Genomic DNA, 18,224 nt, shown 5'->3' on the forward strand with positions numbered 1-18,224 from the left:
TGGAGTGGCCAGCTAGTGTAAATATCATTATTTATAAAACTTTTTTTCTAGAGTTCTCCAAATTCCTGCCTAGGAATATAAACTTGGCTGATGGCATTTTGGAGCTGGGTTGGCAGCATAAGAATGACAGGAGTCTCACCATTCCTTATGCTGACTTTTCAATTATATCCTTTACCCCCACCCCTCCCTGTGCCTCGAATTCCCAGGTTTAGAGATTCTCTTTTTTAATTTGACTATGCCTGTGTCTCTTGCAAAGATGGAGTAGGGTTAGTTCTCTGACTACATTGGCTATCAGGGAGCAGAGGCCAGAATAGGAAGGTTAAGTGGTCCTGGGGAGGTCTTTCTACTCTTTTTACAGACTTCCAAATAGTCTCCTTGTACTTAGTGTCCTTTTTCATGCCTACTTTTCACAGTGTCTGTTGCCTCTAATTCTTGAAACATTCTGGGGTTCTTTGGGGTTGAGTTAGCTTGCTTCTCATTAGTATCTTCCCTGTGCAGGCTCTTATGTTAAATCATTTTCCATTCTTTCCAACTGCTTTCGTTCTTTACATATTGTGGTTTGGATTATAGAAGTCCCTTGGTTTCATGAAAGATGAAGTCTGTCTTTGCTGTTTCCCTGGTTATTTTTGGGGTGATTTGGAGATGAAAATATGGCAGAGAGGTCTTTCTGCCGTCTTGAATCTGCGAGTCTTCAGCTTATCTTTATAAGTGTATCTTTCACCTTTTCTTCACATGCACTCTATATTCTAGCTATCTGAATATTTTCAGTTCTCTGAATGAAGCATGATTTCTTGATTCTTTGTGTTCTTGTATGAGTCTAGAATGCATATTTTCCTGATTAATTTCTACTTGTCTGTCAAGATTTGATTCAGTCCTCTGAGAAGAATTAATTTCTGATTACATTCCCCAAGACTGATTTAGGTTTTTTTTTTTTTTTTTTTTTTTTTTTTTTTTTTTTTTTGTGAGGAGATCAGCCCTGAGCTAACATCCGCCAATCCTCCTCTTTTTTTGCTGAGGAAGACGGCCCTGGGCTAACATCCGTGCCCATCTTCCTCCACTTTATATGGGACGCCGCCACAGCATGGCTTACCAAGCAGTGCGTCGGTGCGCGCCCGGGATCCGAACCAGCGAACCCCAGGCCGCCGCAGCGGAGCGCGCGCACCTAACCGCTTGCGCCACCGGGCCGGCCCCCACTGATTTAGGTTTTTATTTCCTGATTCCTCTAATATTTTTGTCCTATTACTAATAATATTCAAGTATAGTTGTTTGTCTTCCAGTCTAGGCTATGAATTTCTTGAAGTTGAGTTCCCTCATCTCTGTATACTCAATGCTTATTATGGTTTCTGGAATGGAGTAAGTGCTCTGTAATATTATGGAATAAATGAACCAGTAGATTTCATTATATAATCTTCTCAGTAATAACTTAAAATGCATGCTATAATATTGGGTATATCATATTAGTTTATTCATTCATTCATTCAATTAATGTTTATTGTGTGAGCATGTACTAAATGCCAAGGCACAGCCAGCTGAAAAGCATATAAACAAGGGCATCAAATAATCATAGGTGATGATAAATGCTAAGGGGTCATATTTAATTTTTTATATCTGTAATGTATTATTGAAATATTTCATTTTAGGTATCACTACTGCTGATCCAGAGCACTGAGAAAGAAGATAAAATGAAAAATTTAACATTTCTGCTGGAGGAATCCAGAGAGAAAATTAATCAATTAGAGGAAAAGACAAGTAAGAATTTATATAAGAAAATATAACAATGTGTCTATTATTCCTCTTATGTTTTAAATTTTGGCTTTCATTACAATTTTATTGTAATGCTTTCTAGTGTTGTAATTCTCAACCTGGGTTGGACCAATTGGAGGCGGGCATAATAGAGTTTCTTAGAGAGATTTTTTAAAGTACATATGTTCTTGTTTTCCCTTTTCCAAAGTTTCTTCTTCAAAATTTCAACAAAGTTTTCCATGAAAACAGGGATCTTTGTCTTTTTTTGTTCACTGATGCATTCCAAGTACCTAGAACAGTGCCTGACGTGTATTAGGCACTCTAAATATTTTATGAATGAATGGATACTATGGGAGAACTATGGGGGGAATTATTAATTATTCCAGGAGCAAGACATTTGGAAAGGCATTAGGGAAAAATTGCTTGTTGAACTAGACCTTAAATAATTAAATGGTGCACTAGCCAGTGAATTGGAGGAGAGAGTGTAGGCAGAAGAAAATGGCTTGTGCAAGTCATGGAACTGTGAAAGTTAGGGTATATTTGAAACACTGATTGGTGTGTCTATAGCTTAGAGAACTTAGGTAGATGAGACTGGAAAAGAATGTTTGGATCAGATTATGAAGGATCTTGAATGTCGTGTTATGTTTAGACTATCTTATTATTGAATATTTTATTTATTTTATTTTCATTGAGGTAACGTCGATTTATGATGTATAAATTTCAGATGTACGTCATTATATTTCACCTTCTGTATAGACTACATTGTGTTCCCCACCAAAGGTCTAGTTGCCATCCATCACTGTACACATGTGCCCCTTTACCCCTTTTACCCTCCTCAGAACTCCCTACCTTTTGGTAACCACCAATCTGTTCTCTGTATCTATATGTTTGTTTATGTTCCACATATGAGTGAAATCATATGGTATTTGTCTTTCTCTGTCTTATTTCACTTATCATAGTACCCTTAAGGTCCATCCATGTTGTTGTAAATGGCAAAATGTCATCTTTTTCATGGCTGAGTAGTGTTTCATTGTATATACATACACCATATCTTCTTTGTCTGTTCATCCGATGATGGACCCTTAGGTTGTTTCCAAGTCTTGGCTATTGTGAATAATGCTGCAGTGAACATAGGGGTGCATATATCTTTTTGAATTAGTGTTTTCGTGTTCTTTGATTAAATACCCAGAAGTGGAGGAGCTGGATCATATGGTAGTTCTATTTTGAATTTTTTGACGACTCTCCATATTGTTTTCCATAGTGGCTGCACCAATTTACATTCCCACCAGCAGTGTACAAGGGTTCCCTTTTCTTCACATCCTTTCTAACACTTATTTCTTGTCTTTTGATAATAGCCATTCTGATGAGTGTGAGGTGATATCTCATTGTGGTTTTGATTTGCATTTCCCTAATAATTAGTGATGTTGAAAATCTTTTCATATGCCTGTTGGCCATTTGTATATCTTCTTTGGAAAAATGTCTGTTCAAATCCTCTGCCCGTTTTTAAATTGGGTTATTTGTTTTTCTGTTGTTGAGTTTGAATATTTTTCAAACTTGTTCAAGTGGCAGGGCACTTGGCAGGCATAATATACTTTGTGAAACACTGTGCACCTTTCAGAACGTGATAGGTATCTTGTGGTATTTGTCATTTTCTCTTAAAACATTCTCTCTTTTTCATTCTTAGTATTGTCTTTGCCTGGCTTTGGTATTAGGGTGATGTTGGCCTCGTAGCATGTGTTGGGAAGTATTCCATCTTTCTCTATTTTTTGGAATAGTTTGAGAAGGATGGGTATTAAGTCTTCTTTGAATGTTTGGTAAAATTCTCCAGAGAAGCCATCTGGTCCTGGACTTTTATTTTTTGAAAGGTTGTTGATTACTGTTTTAATCTCTTTACTTGTGATTGGTATATTCATGTTCTCTATTTCTTCTTGATTCAGTTTTGGGAGATTGTATGAGTCTAGGAATTGATCCATTTCTTCGAGATTGTCCAATTTGTTGGCATATAGTTTTTCATAGTATTCTCTTATAATCTTTTGTATTTCTGTGGTATCTGTTGTAATTTCTCCTTTTTCATTTCTAATTTTATTTATTTGAGCCTTCTCTCTTTTTTTCTTGGTGAGTCTTCTGTCTTCTTCAAATGGCAAATAATTATCTGTTTCCTGCAAACCTATGCCTGCTCGTTTGACCTTACTGTCATTACTATATCCTGTATTTCAGATATATTGAAATTGTTTAACTTCCCCTACATTTTATGTTCTTCTTATCTCACCATCATGCCTTTGGCTACTTCCTTTACCCAAAATGAGCCTCCTACTTCCACTCCAAATATGTTAGCTGGATTCTAGTGAACTCCTTATTCTTTAAAAAAAATTATTTTTATATTGAGGTATAATTGATGTATAACATTATATTAGTTTCAGATATACAACATAATGATTTGATATTTGTGTACACTGTGAAATGATCACCACAGTAAGTTGTTACCATCCATCACCATATGAAGTTACAAATTTTTTTTCCTTGTAATGGGGACTTTTAAGATTTACTCTTAGCAGCTTTCAAATATACAATACAATATTATTGAAAGTAGTCACTATGCTGTACATTACATCCCCATGACTTATTTATTTTATAACTGAAAGTTTATACCTCTTGACCTCTTTCACTCCTTTTGCCTGTCCTCCAACCACCCTCTTCTCCGGCAACCACCAATCTTCAACTCCTTATTCTTAAGAAGGGCTTAAGCCTTACTCATCTGTCTCTTGTGACTATGAGTGTCTTGAGGGCAGGTTCTGTGTCTCAGTAAATGTCTTTGTAACTTTAGTACCCAGCATATTACTATGTACATAATAGGAGTTCAGTAGTGTTAGGATGAATGAATATTTAATCTTATATAAACTGGAAACAACTTATTGGTAATAAATAACTAATTCTGTGTGATTCTGCAGACTCATAACCACTGAAATGTATTCATTTAAGTTACTTTTCATTGCTTTCCATGTGTATATATCTTCCATTTGTTTTTCTCTTTGTTTTAGCTTGGATATCTTGACCTGTTACCTAATCCTGCCTTCTGCTGTGTCTAATTTGCTTTTAAATCCACCTACTGAATTCTTAAATTTAATCATATTTTTTTCCTTCTAAAATTTCCATTTCATTATTTTTTTAAGATTCCAATTCTCTCATTAAATTCTCCTCTTTTAAAAATGACATTTTTATCTTTTTTGAATATATTAATCTTTAATATTTCATAGCTATTCTCTTTTTACTTCAATATCTGGCTTACCTGTTGGTCTGTTTCTGTTGTTTCTTTTTTAAAAATTGTGATAACATACACATAACATAAAATTTACCATCTTAACCATTTTTAAGTGTACAGTTCATTGGCATTAGATATGTTGACATTGTTGTGCAACCGTCACCACCATCTATCTCCAGAGCTCTTTTCATCTTGCAAAACTGAAACTGTACCCATTAAGCAATAACTCACCATTCCCTCCTCCTCCTAGCCCCTGGTAACTACCATTCTACTTTATATTTCTTTTTGATCTTGCTTTTTGGTGATTTTTTTTTATCTTTTGGTGTGCCCAGTAATTTTTGACATGTTATAAAAAAGTTAGAGGCTCCAGATGATGTTGTCTTTTGTTTGCTAGGGAGAAATTGGGAATGTGGTGGGCTGATTACTTTAATCCAATTAAAGGCTGAGCCTAATGAAGGGAAGTAGCCAAGTATATGAGGTTTTTCAAGTCTCCAATTTCGTTTCTCCAGCTCTTTGAGACTCCTAAAACTACACTGGTTTTTCTATTCCCCAGCAGCAGCCCTCTGCCAGGGCCAAGCCAGCGTCTAGGCTTCTTGCTCACGCCCAGAATCAGCAAATGTCAGTTGGTCAGTTCACTTCTCAGGTCTTTCTTATGAATCTTAGCTTCTTTAGTCCTTTTTGTTTCGATTTGCTTCTGTCTTTTCTAGTTGTTTTCAGGAGAGTTGGTCTGTTACAAACTGCTCCATTCTTCCTGGAACTATCTGCTTAGATTAATCATGATCTGCTAATTTTTGTTTTTCTTCTTGATATTTGCTTGTTATTACCTAATTTTTGTCACTTGCCAATATTTGTTGCTTGCTAAAGAGTATCAGTCATCAAAGATTTAAGAAAAAATTTAAGGGGAGAAAATTCTGATTATTTATTTTCTCTCTTGTGCATTAAGAATACTATACTTTTTTGTGTGTGTGTGTGTGAAGAAGATCAGCCCTGAGCTAACAACCGTGCTAATCCTCCTCTTTTTTGCTGAGGAAGACCAGCTCTGAGCTAACATCTATTACCAATCCTCCTCCTTTTTTTTTTTGTTCCCCAAAGCCCCAGTAGATAGTTGTATGTCATAGTTGTACATCCTTCTAGTTGCTGTATGTGGGACGCGGCCTCAGCATGGCTGGAGAGGCGGTGTGTCGGTGCGCGCCCGGGATCCGAACCCGGGCCGCCAGTAGCGGAGTGCTCGTACTCAACCACTAAGCCACGGGGCCGGCCCTAGAATACTATACTTTTAAGTAGGATTCTGTTTGGAGGGATTTGGGTTTTTCGATGGGTCTATATGTCAGTCATCCTTGATTAAAACCTATTACTTTCTTTCATTCTCCTCTTAATATTGACCCTTCTCCCTGTTTTAACCTCCTGTCCTCTCCTTTCCAAACTGTGTCTTGGAAACCCTTTCTCTTTCTATATAATATATAAAATTATTTCTTCTTCAGCCTATTAATACAAGTTTTCTTTACCTTCTGGCTTTAACGAAACTTGAGGTTTCTGCTTCCTCTGCTGTCGTTTTGAATGGAGGCTATACGTTGTCCCACAATCCATGTACAGTGGAGTTGGAAGGCAGTTGGTAACTTGCTTTTGGCTCTGTATTACACTTTTAAACCATTACTCATTCATTCGTCCATTCAACTTTTATTAATTTCCTTTCTGTTCTGTGCTAGGCATGAAGCTGGTTTCTGGGAATGCAATTATTTATTATTGCATTCCTGCTTTCCAGAAGAGAATTACTGTCTGTTTCTGATATATCAAGAAATTTTATAATGAATGGATATTGACTTATCAAATGCCTTTTTGGGGCATATATTGAGATTGTCATATGATTTTTCTCCTTTATTGGTGATTATTTTCTAATGTTATTTTCTAGTGTTAAACCTAATTTTCTAATGTTAAACAACTTTTTATCCCTGGTTATAAATCTACCTTTATTATATATTGTTTCATTCATTTTTATATATTACTTGATTAAGGTTTTTTTTAGGACTTTTGCATCTATGTTCATAAATTAAATGGGTTTGTAATTTTTCTTTCTCATACTTTATCAGATTTTGAGTTTGGATGTGTTGCCTCATTTTGTATATTCTGCAAAAGGTTAAGTATGATTTGGATTATTTCTTCCCTGAAATTTTGGTAGAATTTACTAGTGAAGTAATCTGGTCCTAGATTTATGATTATTGTTCATTAATTTTAGGGGGGTCATTTTTAAATTTCTGATTTCACGCCATTAATTTTTTTCTAGGGATTTTCACTTTACCTCTAAATTTTCTAAGTTTTTTGCATAAATTTATTTCCAGTTTCCCTTGTCTTTTAATGTTTTGGCTTTGTAATCTCTAATGTATATTTGATTTCTGTTTCATTAAAGTTGTAATCTTATCTTCATTATTTCCTTCCTTCTACTTACTTTGTGTTTATGTTGCTGTTCTTTTTCTAACTTCCTCAGGTAAATTTTTAGCTTATAATTTATTAGCACGAGGGGATTTTTCTCGAATATTTATTGTGAGAACCTGGTTGAGCCCCTGGTGTACAGCTCACAAAAATGTCCCCCCGCCCCCCCAAGAACTGGGTCTCCCTGGCGTTTTTAACTCTCAGACCTGTCCACTCTTGTGCCTCTAGCAATTTGTCTATTACAGTTCTGGTTTTCCTACCACAGTACTGGTTCCCACGGAGGTGTCAGCTTGAGAGTTTCTCCTCAGGTAAGTTGTAATTCTCTGTATTCTTCTGTCAGTCTCTCGAATTTTGAGGGCAGTGGTTTGCTCTGTGCCCTTGCTTTTCTTATGGATCTAAGAAGAGTTGTTGATTTTTCAGTTTGTTCAGCTTTTTACTTGTTGTTAGGGTGAGTGCAAACTTCCAAGCTCCTTAAATGTGGAACTGGAGACTGGAAGTCCGTTAATATTTTTTCAGTCTGTTTTCTCTTTTGTTCAGATCGGCTAATTTCTGTTGTCATATCTTTCAGTTCACTGATTCTTTCCTCTGGCCCCTCCATTATGACATTGAGCTCATGCACTGAGGTTTTTATTTTGATTATTGTTTTTTCAGTTCTAAAATTTCCATTTGGTTCTTTTTTACATCTTCTGTTTGTTTGATGAGACTCTCCATTTCTTTTTTTTTTTCTTGCTGAGGAAGATACACCCAGAGATAACATCTGTTGCCAATCTTCTTACTTTTTTTTTTTTTTTTTTTGCTTGAGGAAGATTAGCCCTGAGCTAATAATATCTGTGCCAGTCTTCCTCTATTTTCTATGTGGGTCGCTGCCACAGCATGGCTGATGAATGGTGTAGGTCTGTGCCTGGGATCCGAACCTGTGAACCTGGGCCAGTAAAGCAGGGCACGCCGAACTTAACTACTACACCATGGGGCCGGCCCCGACTTTCTATTTCTTTACTGAGGGTTTCTAGTTTTTCATTTGTTTCAAATGTGTTTGTAATTGCTCATTGAGACATTTCTATGATGGCTGTTTTAAAATCTTTGTCAGATAATTGTAACATCTCTCTTCATGTTGGCATATATTGATTGTCTTTTTTGTTCAGTTTGAGATTGTTCTTGTTCTTGTTATGACAAGATACTATTAGTGAAACCTGGACATTTTCGTATTATGTAATGAGATTCTGGATCTTATTTCTTTTGTTTTAGCTGGCTGGCTTTTACACTGCTCTGGCAGGGGAGGTGGAGGTAGAAGTCCAGGTTTCCTACTTGGCCTTGATTGACACCTGAATGGGAGGGGAGTTCTTTGTGATTGCTGCTTGGGTTGGGAGTTCTGGCTTCCTTGTGGAGTCTCCAGTGACACCGTGGTGGGAATGGCCTCATTACTGTGGGTTTGGTGAAAGTTATTGCTCTCTATTAGGCCTCCTCTGACACCACCCAAGTCGGGAGTGGGAGGTGTGCCTTATTATTACTGGATGGAGGTGGACATCCAGGCTCCCTCTGTAATCTCTACTGCCACTGCTAGGGGTAGGGGGCTCAACTGCTGGTTGGTGGGGATGAAAGATGTGGCTCCCTATTTGACCTTCTCTGATACCACTTCGATGGGAGTGTTATAATGCCTCATCATTGCCTCATTAGGTTGGAAGCCTAGGCTCACTGCTTGGAATTTGTTGGCATGGGTGGAGCCACAGTTTTTTCTGCAGTGTTTGGCTGGTGTAGAGTCTTGTTATGCTGTCCCTTTTCTTGTCCTTTTGCTAGAGAGAGCAGACTTTTTTTGGAGCAATTGTCTGTGCCCATTGGTGTTTCCAGGTTGCTGGCTTCCTTAGCTCTAAGTCTGGAGTATGTGAGACAAACACAAAACAGAACAAAACCTCAAACAAACAAACAAAAAACCCAACTTCCTCCACCCCATCTCTGCAGGGGTCTTACTACTATGTTGTTTCTCAGGTCCAATGGTCTCTAGCTGCTCTGCCTTGTTCTCTCCACTTGTCAAAGTCTTCTTATATTTGTTTTGTATATAACATTGAGGGTTTTTGGTTGTACTTGGAAGCAGTAGGGAGTATATCTACTCCATCTTTCGGAAGTGGAAGTCCTGGTTTCATTACTTTTTATTATTCCAATTTTTTCCCTTGACTTCTTTGAAAGTTATATAATCTGTTTCTGTTTTTTCAGTAGTTACTGGAGAGATTACAACATGAATCTATTACTTTTCAAAGTGTAAAGTTAGTCAATACATTTACCTTCTTCCTGGGTTATTGAAGGACTTGAGAACATTAATTCCATTTAATTCCATTCTCCTATTTTTGTTGTGTATTATAATTTTATAAACAAGACATTATTATTACTCTTTTATATAGAAAATATTTATTTGGTTTTACCTGTAAATTTTCCTCTTTCTTTGCTCTTAGTTCTTTTTTTTGCATCTCAGACCTTTCGTTTAGATCATATTCTTTCCACCTTAAAGAGGAATAATTAGAATATCCTTTAGTGAGGATATGCTTGTCATCTCTCTTGCATTTTATTTGTCTGAAAATTTGTTTATCATTCTCATCCATAAAGGATATTTTTGCATGATATGTATTTCTGGATTGGCACACTGTTATTTCCAGAAATTTCTTTTAGCACACTGAAGGTATCATCCTGCTTTCTTTTGGCCTCCTTTGTTGATTTTAAGAAGTCAGTTGTCAATCTAAATGTTGAACCTTTGAAGATAAGATATCTTTTTCCTCTCTTGTGGCTTTTCAGATTTTTTTTGCCCTTGATTCTTAGCATTTTCAGTATGATATGTTAAGATATGGGTTTAATTTTATTTTACAGCTTTTTGAATCTGTGAATTAGTGTCGTTTATTATTGCTTTTCTTCAATTTGTTGTATTAGCTCTATTTTCTGTTTTCTCTTTTTCTGGAACTTTGAGTAAAATATATGTTAACTTTCTAACTATGTCTTCTGTGACTCTTCATCTCTTTTCCATATTTTCAAAGTTTTGCCTTTCTGTGCCTTATTCTGGATTTCTTTTCATCTATCTTGTTGTTCACTAATTCTCTCCTTTGTTTCTCACCCAGTATGAACCTTTCCATTTTGTTTTCAGTTATTAAGATGTTTAAGGTGTTATTCTTATTTTTTGAATCTGCTATTCTACTTCATGGAGTTTTTTTGTTTCTTATTATTTTAAAGGTTTTTTTCTTTAAGTATACTAAGGGTAGCTGTTTTATAGTTTCTTTGTAATAATTCTTTATATTAAATGTTTGTGAGCCTCATTCTGTCTTTTGTTTCTGGTAATTTTTAGTCAAAGTGCCTTGATTTCTTGTGTGCATTGTTGTCTGTGACTCCATGTTCATCATTTTTCTTGAAAAAATTATGTGTAGGAATAATTTAAAGCCTGCCTAGTATGTAGGTAACTTTTTTCTGGGAGGATTTTCATTTACTTTTGCCATGTGGATGATGGCGCTACCCATCTGGTACAATGTGAACCTGGACTGCAGATCTGCTTGAGGGTTGGTTTACTTTTGCTTCTTCCTTACACGAAGAGTGTTCCAGCCTATCATACAAAGGTTAAATTCTTGGACTGTCTAACTTATAGAGTCTTTGAATTTTCATATTTCTTTTCCTTACCCTGTTGTAATTTCAAATCAAAAGTCCAACTTTGCCAGGATCTGCAAATGCCCTCAGGGCAAAAGCAGGTTCTAGACTTTTCTTGCACCTTAAGATTTCTACTTTCCCTTCACTTTTGGCCTGGTAATTTCTTATTATTTTATCAGGAGTTTAATGGTTTTAATATTCTTAATATTTGATCCTGAATTTTTATTCCTTTTAGAGGAATGTTTGTTTGAATGACATACCTCACCCATTACCCCAATGAAGTTTCAGTTTCAGTTTCAGTTTTATGTCATTTCTAGAAGTTTTATTTAGTTTATGGATATCTTCCTTACTTTTAGTTTTTATTTATTTATTTATTTATTTATTTATTTATTTATTTATTTATTTTATTGATGTTTTAATAGTTTATAACATTGTGAAGTTTTGGGTTGTACATTTTTGTTTGTCCATCACCATATATATGTCTCCCTTCACCCCTTGTGCCCACCCCCTACCCCCATTGCCCCTGGTAATCACAATACAGTTTTCTCTGTCCATGTGCTGGTTTATATTTCACATATGAGTGAGATCATACAGTGTTTGTCTTTCTCTTTCTGGCTTATTTCACTTAACATAATACTCTCCAGGTCCATCCATGTTGTTGCAAATGGGATGATTTTGTCTTTTTTATGGCTGAGTAGTATTCCATTGTATATATATATATATACCACATCTTGATGCAGTCATCAGTCGAGGAACACTTAGGTTGCTTCCACTTCTTGGTTATAGTGAATAATGCTGCAGTGAACGTAGGGGTGCATAAGCCTCTTTGGATTGTTGATTTCAGGTTTGTTGGAAAGATTCCCAGTAGTGGGATAGCTGGATCATAGGGTATTTCTATTTTTAATTCTTTGAGGAATCTCCATACCATTTTCCATAGAGGCTGCACCAGTTTGCATTCCCACCAGCTGTGTATGAGGGTTCCTGTTTCTCCACATCCTCTCCAACATTTGTTGTTTTTTGTCTTGGTGATTATAGTCATTCTAACAGGCGTGAGGTGATATCTTAGTGTTGTTTTGATTTGCATTTCCCTGATGATTAGTGATGTTGAACATCTTTTCATGTGCCTATTGGCCATCTGTATTTCTTCTTTGGAGAAGTGTCTGTTCGTTTCCTCTGCCCATTTTTTGATCGGGTTGTTTGCTTTTTTGTTGTTCAGTTGTGTGAGTTCTTTGTATATTATGGAGATTAACCCCTTGTCAGATATATGTTTCGCAAATATTTTCTCCCAGCTGGTGGGTTGTCTGTTCATCTTGATTCTGGTTTCGTTTGTCTTGTAGAAGCTCTTTCATCTGATAAAGTCCCACTTGCTTATTTTTTCTTTAGTTTCCCTAGTCTGCGCAGGCATGTCATCTGAAAAGATTCCTTTATGACCAATGTCAAATAGTGTGTTGCCTATATTTTCTTCTATGAGTTTTATAGTTTCAGGTCTCACGTTCAGATCTTTGATCCATTTTGTGTTAATTTTTGTGAATGGCGCTAGCAGACTGTCCACTTTCATTCTTTTGCATGTGGCTGTCCAGTTTTCCCAACACCATTTATTGAAGAGACTTTCCTTTCTCCATTGTATGTTTTTAGCTCCTTTGTCGAAAATTAGCTGTCTGTATATATGTGGTTTTATTTTTGGGCTTTCAATTCTGTTCCATTGATCTGTGTGTCTGTTTTTGTACCAGTACCATGCTGTTTTGATTACTGTTGCTTTGCCGTATGTTTTGAAGTCAGGGATTGTGATGCCTCCAGCTTTGTTCTTTTTTCTTAGGATTGCTTTAGCTATTCGGGGTCTTTTGTTGCCCCATATGAATTTTAGTATTCTTTTTTCTATTTCTGTGAAGAATGTCATTGGGATTCTGATTGGGATTGCATTGAATCTATAGATTGCTTTAGGTAATATAGACATTTTAACTATGTTTATTCTTCCAATCCACGTGCATGGGATGTCTTTCCATTTCTTTATGTCATCATTGATTTCTTTCAATAATGTCTTGTAGTTTTCATTGTAGAGGTCTTTCACCTCCTTGGTAAGATTTATTCCTAGATATTTTATTCTTTTTGATGTAATGGTAAATGGTATTATCTTTTTGAGCTCTCTTTCTGTTAGTTCGTTATTAGCATACAGAAATGCAACTGATTTTTATAGATTGATTTTGTACCCTGTGACTTTGCTGTAGTTGTTGATTTTTTCTAATAGTTTTCCAATGGATTCTTTAGGGTTTTCTATATATAAAAGCATGTCATCTGCAAATAGTGAGAGTTTCACTTCTTCGTTGCCTATTTGGATTCCTTTTATTCCTTTTTCTTGCCTAATTGCTCTGGCCAAGACCTCCAGTACTATGTTGAATAAGAGTGGTAAGAGTGGGCAGCCCTGCCTCGTTCCTCTTCTCAGAGGAATGGCTTTCAGTCTTTCCCCGTTGAGTATGATATTGGCTGTGGGTTTGTCATAAATAGCCTTTATTATGTTGAGGTGCTTTCCTTCTATACCCATTTTGTTGACAGTTTTTATCATAAATGGATGTTGTATTTTGTCAAATGCCTTCTCTGTGTCTATTGACCATGTGGTTTTTATTCTTTGTTTTATTGATGTGGTGTATCATGTTGATTGATTTGTGGATGTTGAACCATCCCTGTGTCCCTGATATAAATCCCACTTGATCATGGTGTATGATCTTTTTAATGTATTGCTGTATTCGGTTTGCCAATATTTTGTTGAGGATTTTTGCATCTATGTTCATCAGCGATATTGGCCTGTAATTTTCCTTCTTTGTATTGTCTTTGTCTGGCTTTGGTATCAGGGTGATGTTGGCCTCATAGAATGAGTTAGGAAGTGTTCCATCTTTCTCTGTGTTTTGGAATAGTTTGAGAAGGATGGGTATTAAATCTTCTTTGAATGTTTGGTAAAATTCACCGGAGAAGCCATCTGGTCCTGGACTTTTATTTTTTGATTACTATTTCAATCTCTTTACTTGTGATTGGTCTATACAGATTCTCCATTTCTTCTTGGTTCAGTTTTGGGAGATTGTATGAGTCTAAGAATTTATCCATTTCTTCTAGATTGTCCAATTTGTTGGCGTAAAATTTCTCATAGTATTCTCTTATGATCCTTTGTATTTCCCTGGTATCCGTTGCAATTCTCCTCTTTCATTTCTAATTTTATTTACTTGAGCCTTTTCTCTTTTTTTCTTAGTAAGTCTGGCTAAGCGTTTGTCAATTTTATCTTCTCAAAGAACCAACTCTTTGTTTCATTAATCCTTTCTACTGTTTTTTTAGTCTCAATTTCATTTATTTCTGCTCTGATTTTTATTATTTCTCTCCTTCTGCTGACTTTGGGCTTTGTTTGTTTTTCTTTTTCTAGTTCTGTTAGGTGTAATTTGAGGTTGCTTATTTGGGCTTTTTCTTGTTTGTTAAGGTGGGCTTGTATCGCTATGAGTTTCCCTCTCAGGACTGCTTTTGCTGCATCCCATATGATTTGGTATGGCATATTTTCATTTTCGTTTGTTTCCAGATATTTTTTGATTCCTCCTTTAATTGCATCAATGATCCGTTGATGAATTTAATTTCATCAATGATCCGTTCAGTAGCATGTTGTTTAATCTCCACATTTTTGTCACTTTCCCAGTTTTTTTTTCGTAGTTGATTTCCAGTTTCATAGCATTATGGTCTGAAAAGATGCTTGTTATGATTTCAGTCTTCTTAAATTCATCGAGGCTTGCTTTGTTTCCCAACATATGGTCTATCCTTGAGAATGTTCCATGCGCGCTTGAGAAGAATGTGTAGTCAGCTGTTTTTGGATGGAATGCTCTGTGTATGTCTACTAGGTCCATCTCGTCCAGTTTTGCATTTAAGTCCACTGTTTCTTTATTGACTTTTTGTCTGGATGATGTGTCCATTGATGTAAGTGGGGTATTAAGATCCTCTACTATTATTGTGTTGTTGTTAATGTCTCCTTTTAGGTTTGTTAATAGTTGCTTTATGTACTTTGGTACTCCTATGTTGGGTGCATATATATTTATAATTGATATGTCTTCTTGGTGGAATGTCCCTTTTATCATTATATATTTCCCTTCTTTGTCTCTCTTAACCTGTTTTATCTTGAAGTCTGCTTTGTCTAATATGAGTATGGCAACACCTGCTGTCTTTTGTTCGCCATTAGCTTGGAGTATTGTCTTCCATCCTTTCACTCTGAGCCTGTGCTTGTCTTTAGAGCTGAGATGTGTTTCCTGGAGGCAGCATATTGTTGGGTCTTGCTTTTTAATCCATCCTGCCACTCTGTATCTTTTGATTGGAGAGTTCAATCCATTTACATTTAGGGTAATTATTGATATATGAGGGCTTAATGTTTTGTCACTTATTTTCCGGTTCTTTTGCATTTCCTTTGTTTTTTGTCCCATTTGTTTTGGTCTGCCAATTCAGTTTGGTTGGTCTGTCTTATGACTCTTCTAGTTTTCTCTTTGTTTATCATATGTGATTTTGTTTTGATTATTTGTTTAGTGGTTACCTTGAGTTTTGTGTAAAAAATCTTGTGTATGAGATAGTCCATTATCTGATGGCCTCTTATTTCCTTATACTAAGTCAGTTCAATCTCTTTCCTCTTCCCCTTCTAAGTTGTTCTTGTTATACCTATTCTATCTTGTGTTGTGGGTGTGTGTTTACAATGATGAGGTTATATTTATTTTTGGTGAATTCCTTCCTTTGATCTTTGATTTTGGTATTTAAGTGGTTGCTAACCTATTCCAGTAAAGATCTACTATTTTTCTGATTTTGTCTACCTATTTTTCTCCTTGCTCCAAGCTTTGTGTTCCCTTTCTCTTCTTTTTTTCAGGCCTGAGGGCCTTCTTGTGTATTTCTTGTAGTGGGGGGTCTCGTGGCCAAGAACTCCCTTAGCTTTTGTTTATCTGGGAAAGTTACTATTTCTCCATCATATTTGAAGGATATTTTTGCTAGGTAGAGTATTCTTGGCTGAAAGTTTTTGTCTTTTAGTATTTTGAATATATCATTTCAGTCTCTCCTAGCCTGTAAGGTTTCTGTTGAGAAATCCGCTTAGAGCCTGATGGGAGTTCCTTTGTACGTTATTTTTTGTTTTTGTCTAGCTGCCCTTAATATTGTTTCTTTGTCATTGACTTTAGCCAGCCTTACCATATGTCGTGGGGTGGGCCTTTGCCTGTTGACATATTTAGGCGACCTATTGGCTTCACTTACTGGTATTTCCTGCTCCTTCCCCAGATTTGGGAAGTTCTCAGCTATTATTTCCTTGAATAGGCTCTGTGTTCCTCTTTCCCTTTCTTCTCCCTCAGGAATACCTATAATTCTTATTTTACATTTCCTAATAGAGTCAGATATTTCTTGGAGACTTTCTTCATTTCTTTTTAGTCTTAGTTCTCTCTTCTCTTCCATCTGGAGCATATCTGTATTCCTATCCTCTATAATGCTAATTATTTTCTCCATATTGTCAGCTCTGTTCTTTAAAGATTCCAGATTCTCCTTTATCTCCTCCATTGTGTTCTTCATCTCCATCAGTACTGATTGGTTTTTCTTTATGATTTCAATCTCTTTTGTGAAGAAACTCCTAATCTCGTTGAATTATTTGTCTCTGTTATCTCCTATTTCGTTGAGTTTTTTTATGATGGCTATTTTGAAATCTCTGTCATTTAGGTTATGGATTTTTGTATCTTCAGGGTTGGTTTCTGGGTGCTTGTCATTTTCCTTCTGGTCTGGTGATTTCATGTACCTTTGCATTGTGGTTCCTGTATTGGCTTTGTTTTTCCTCATCCTGGAAATATCGGGTTGCAATTTCCACCTGCCGCCACTGTGTGGTGGTTAAGGGCTGTGCAATCTGAGCCCCCTGCGCTCTGCCCCGGCGGCTTGCTGTGATTGGCCGGCCACTTGGTCTGGTCTGGTGGGCTGAGCTGCGGTGTCTGGCATGTGGGGAGGGTGAGCGGCTCTCTCTTTTGCCTGCTGGGTCCCTGGCATGGGGGCTGTCTCGCTCGCCCCTTGTTATCCGCTCTCCTGGGGTGCTCAGATGTTGATGGTACCCCTGTAGCAGTTCTGAGTCCTCTGTGTGGGAGTTTCCCACTGGCTGAGAGAGCCTGAAGAGCTACAGTTTCCCCGCAGAGGGCCACTCCTCCCCTGCCTCTGGAAGCCACGCGGACCGGGATCGCTGTTCTGATGGGGAGAGAGAGATGTTCTCCTTACCTCTCCCCACTTCCTCCAGGGGCCCCAGCATGTTCCACTCTCAGATGTGTGGCAGTGTGGATATTTCCGATCTTCCTTTTCGCTGTCTAGGAGTCGGTTGTTGGTCTGTGACTGTTCCTTTTGTTGTATCTTATCGGCGGAAGAGTTTACAGGAAAGCTCACTCCGCCATGGCGCTGACGTCACTCCTTGCTGGTTCTTACTTCTTTTAGTTTTTAAAGAGTGAAATAATACTTTTTTTTTCAATCCATAGCTAGTAATTCTAACATCTGAAATCTTTGCCGATCCAAGGCTGCCTTTTGTTCATTCTGCTGACTCTGCTCATGATGCTTTTTTTCCTCTTGTGGTTTTTGATTGTGAGGTTGTGTGACTTCATCTGTGGAGATTCTTTAAGACCTGGATTGGAAGTATATTTTTACAGAGAAAATTTGCATTTGCAGCTTCTGGGATCCTGGGGGAACTTAGGAGCAATTCAAATTAAGTTTTGGCTTGAAGTTTTTTAGAACATTCAAGCAGCATACATTCAGTTGCCACACATGCCTAAGGACTAGTTTGTAATTATAATCTCTCAGGGGAGACATTTATTAGCAGACTATAATAAATAGTATCATAGCGAACACAGCAGTCTTTAGTTATCATTTCCCTCTCTCCAGATCTACTTTTCCTATTTTTTTGGTCCCCAGAGTTAGACCACTAACCCTTTTATTTTTATATAGATTTTCAGAATGGAATTTTTAAAAATATATAAACCTGAAACATCATTCTCTTGCTTAACATCCTTCTTTGTTTTTCATGGTCTTCATGACTTATGAAATGTACACTTCTGAGCAAGTCATATAAATCCTGTTATGATCTTATCCTTATTATCTTTCCAGTCTTATCTGCTATGATTCCTCCCTCATACATTAAATTTCATGGCATTCATTGAAATAACTTTTC

The 18,224-nt window shown here is 36.7% G+C and overlaps 1 protein-coding gene across 5 annotated transcripts in view; it reads left to right on the top strand.

The window, feature by feature from the left end:
* The window catches only part of SYCP1 (synaptonemal complex protein 1), a 117,986-nt gene that overhangs the window by 22,919 nt on the left and 76,843 nt on the right, over positions 1-18,224 (top strand). For all 5 annotated transcript variants that reach the window (XM_058538870.1, XM_058538875.1, XM_058538873.1 and 2 more), the window contains one exon: positions 1,641-1,749. In XM_058538870.1, coding sequence (XP_058394853.1) covers positions 1,641-1,749 — 109 coding nt within the window. The remainder of the gene's footprint in view (positions 1-1,640; positions 1,750-18,224) is intronic.

The sequence above is a fragment of the Diceros bicornis genome, chromosome 4 (assembly GCF_020826845.1).
Source record: "Diceros bicornis minor isolate mBicDic1 chromosome 4, mDicBic1.mat.cur, whole genome shotgun sequence".
NCBI lineage: Eukaryota > Metazoa > Chordata > Mammalia > Perissodactyla > Rhinocerotidae > Diceros > Diceros bicornis.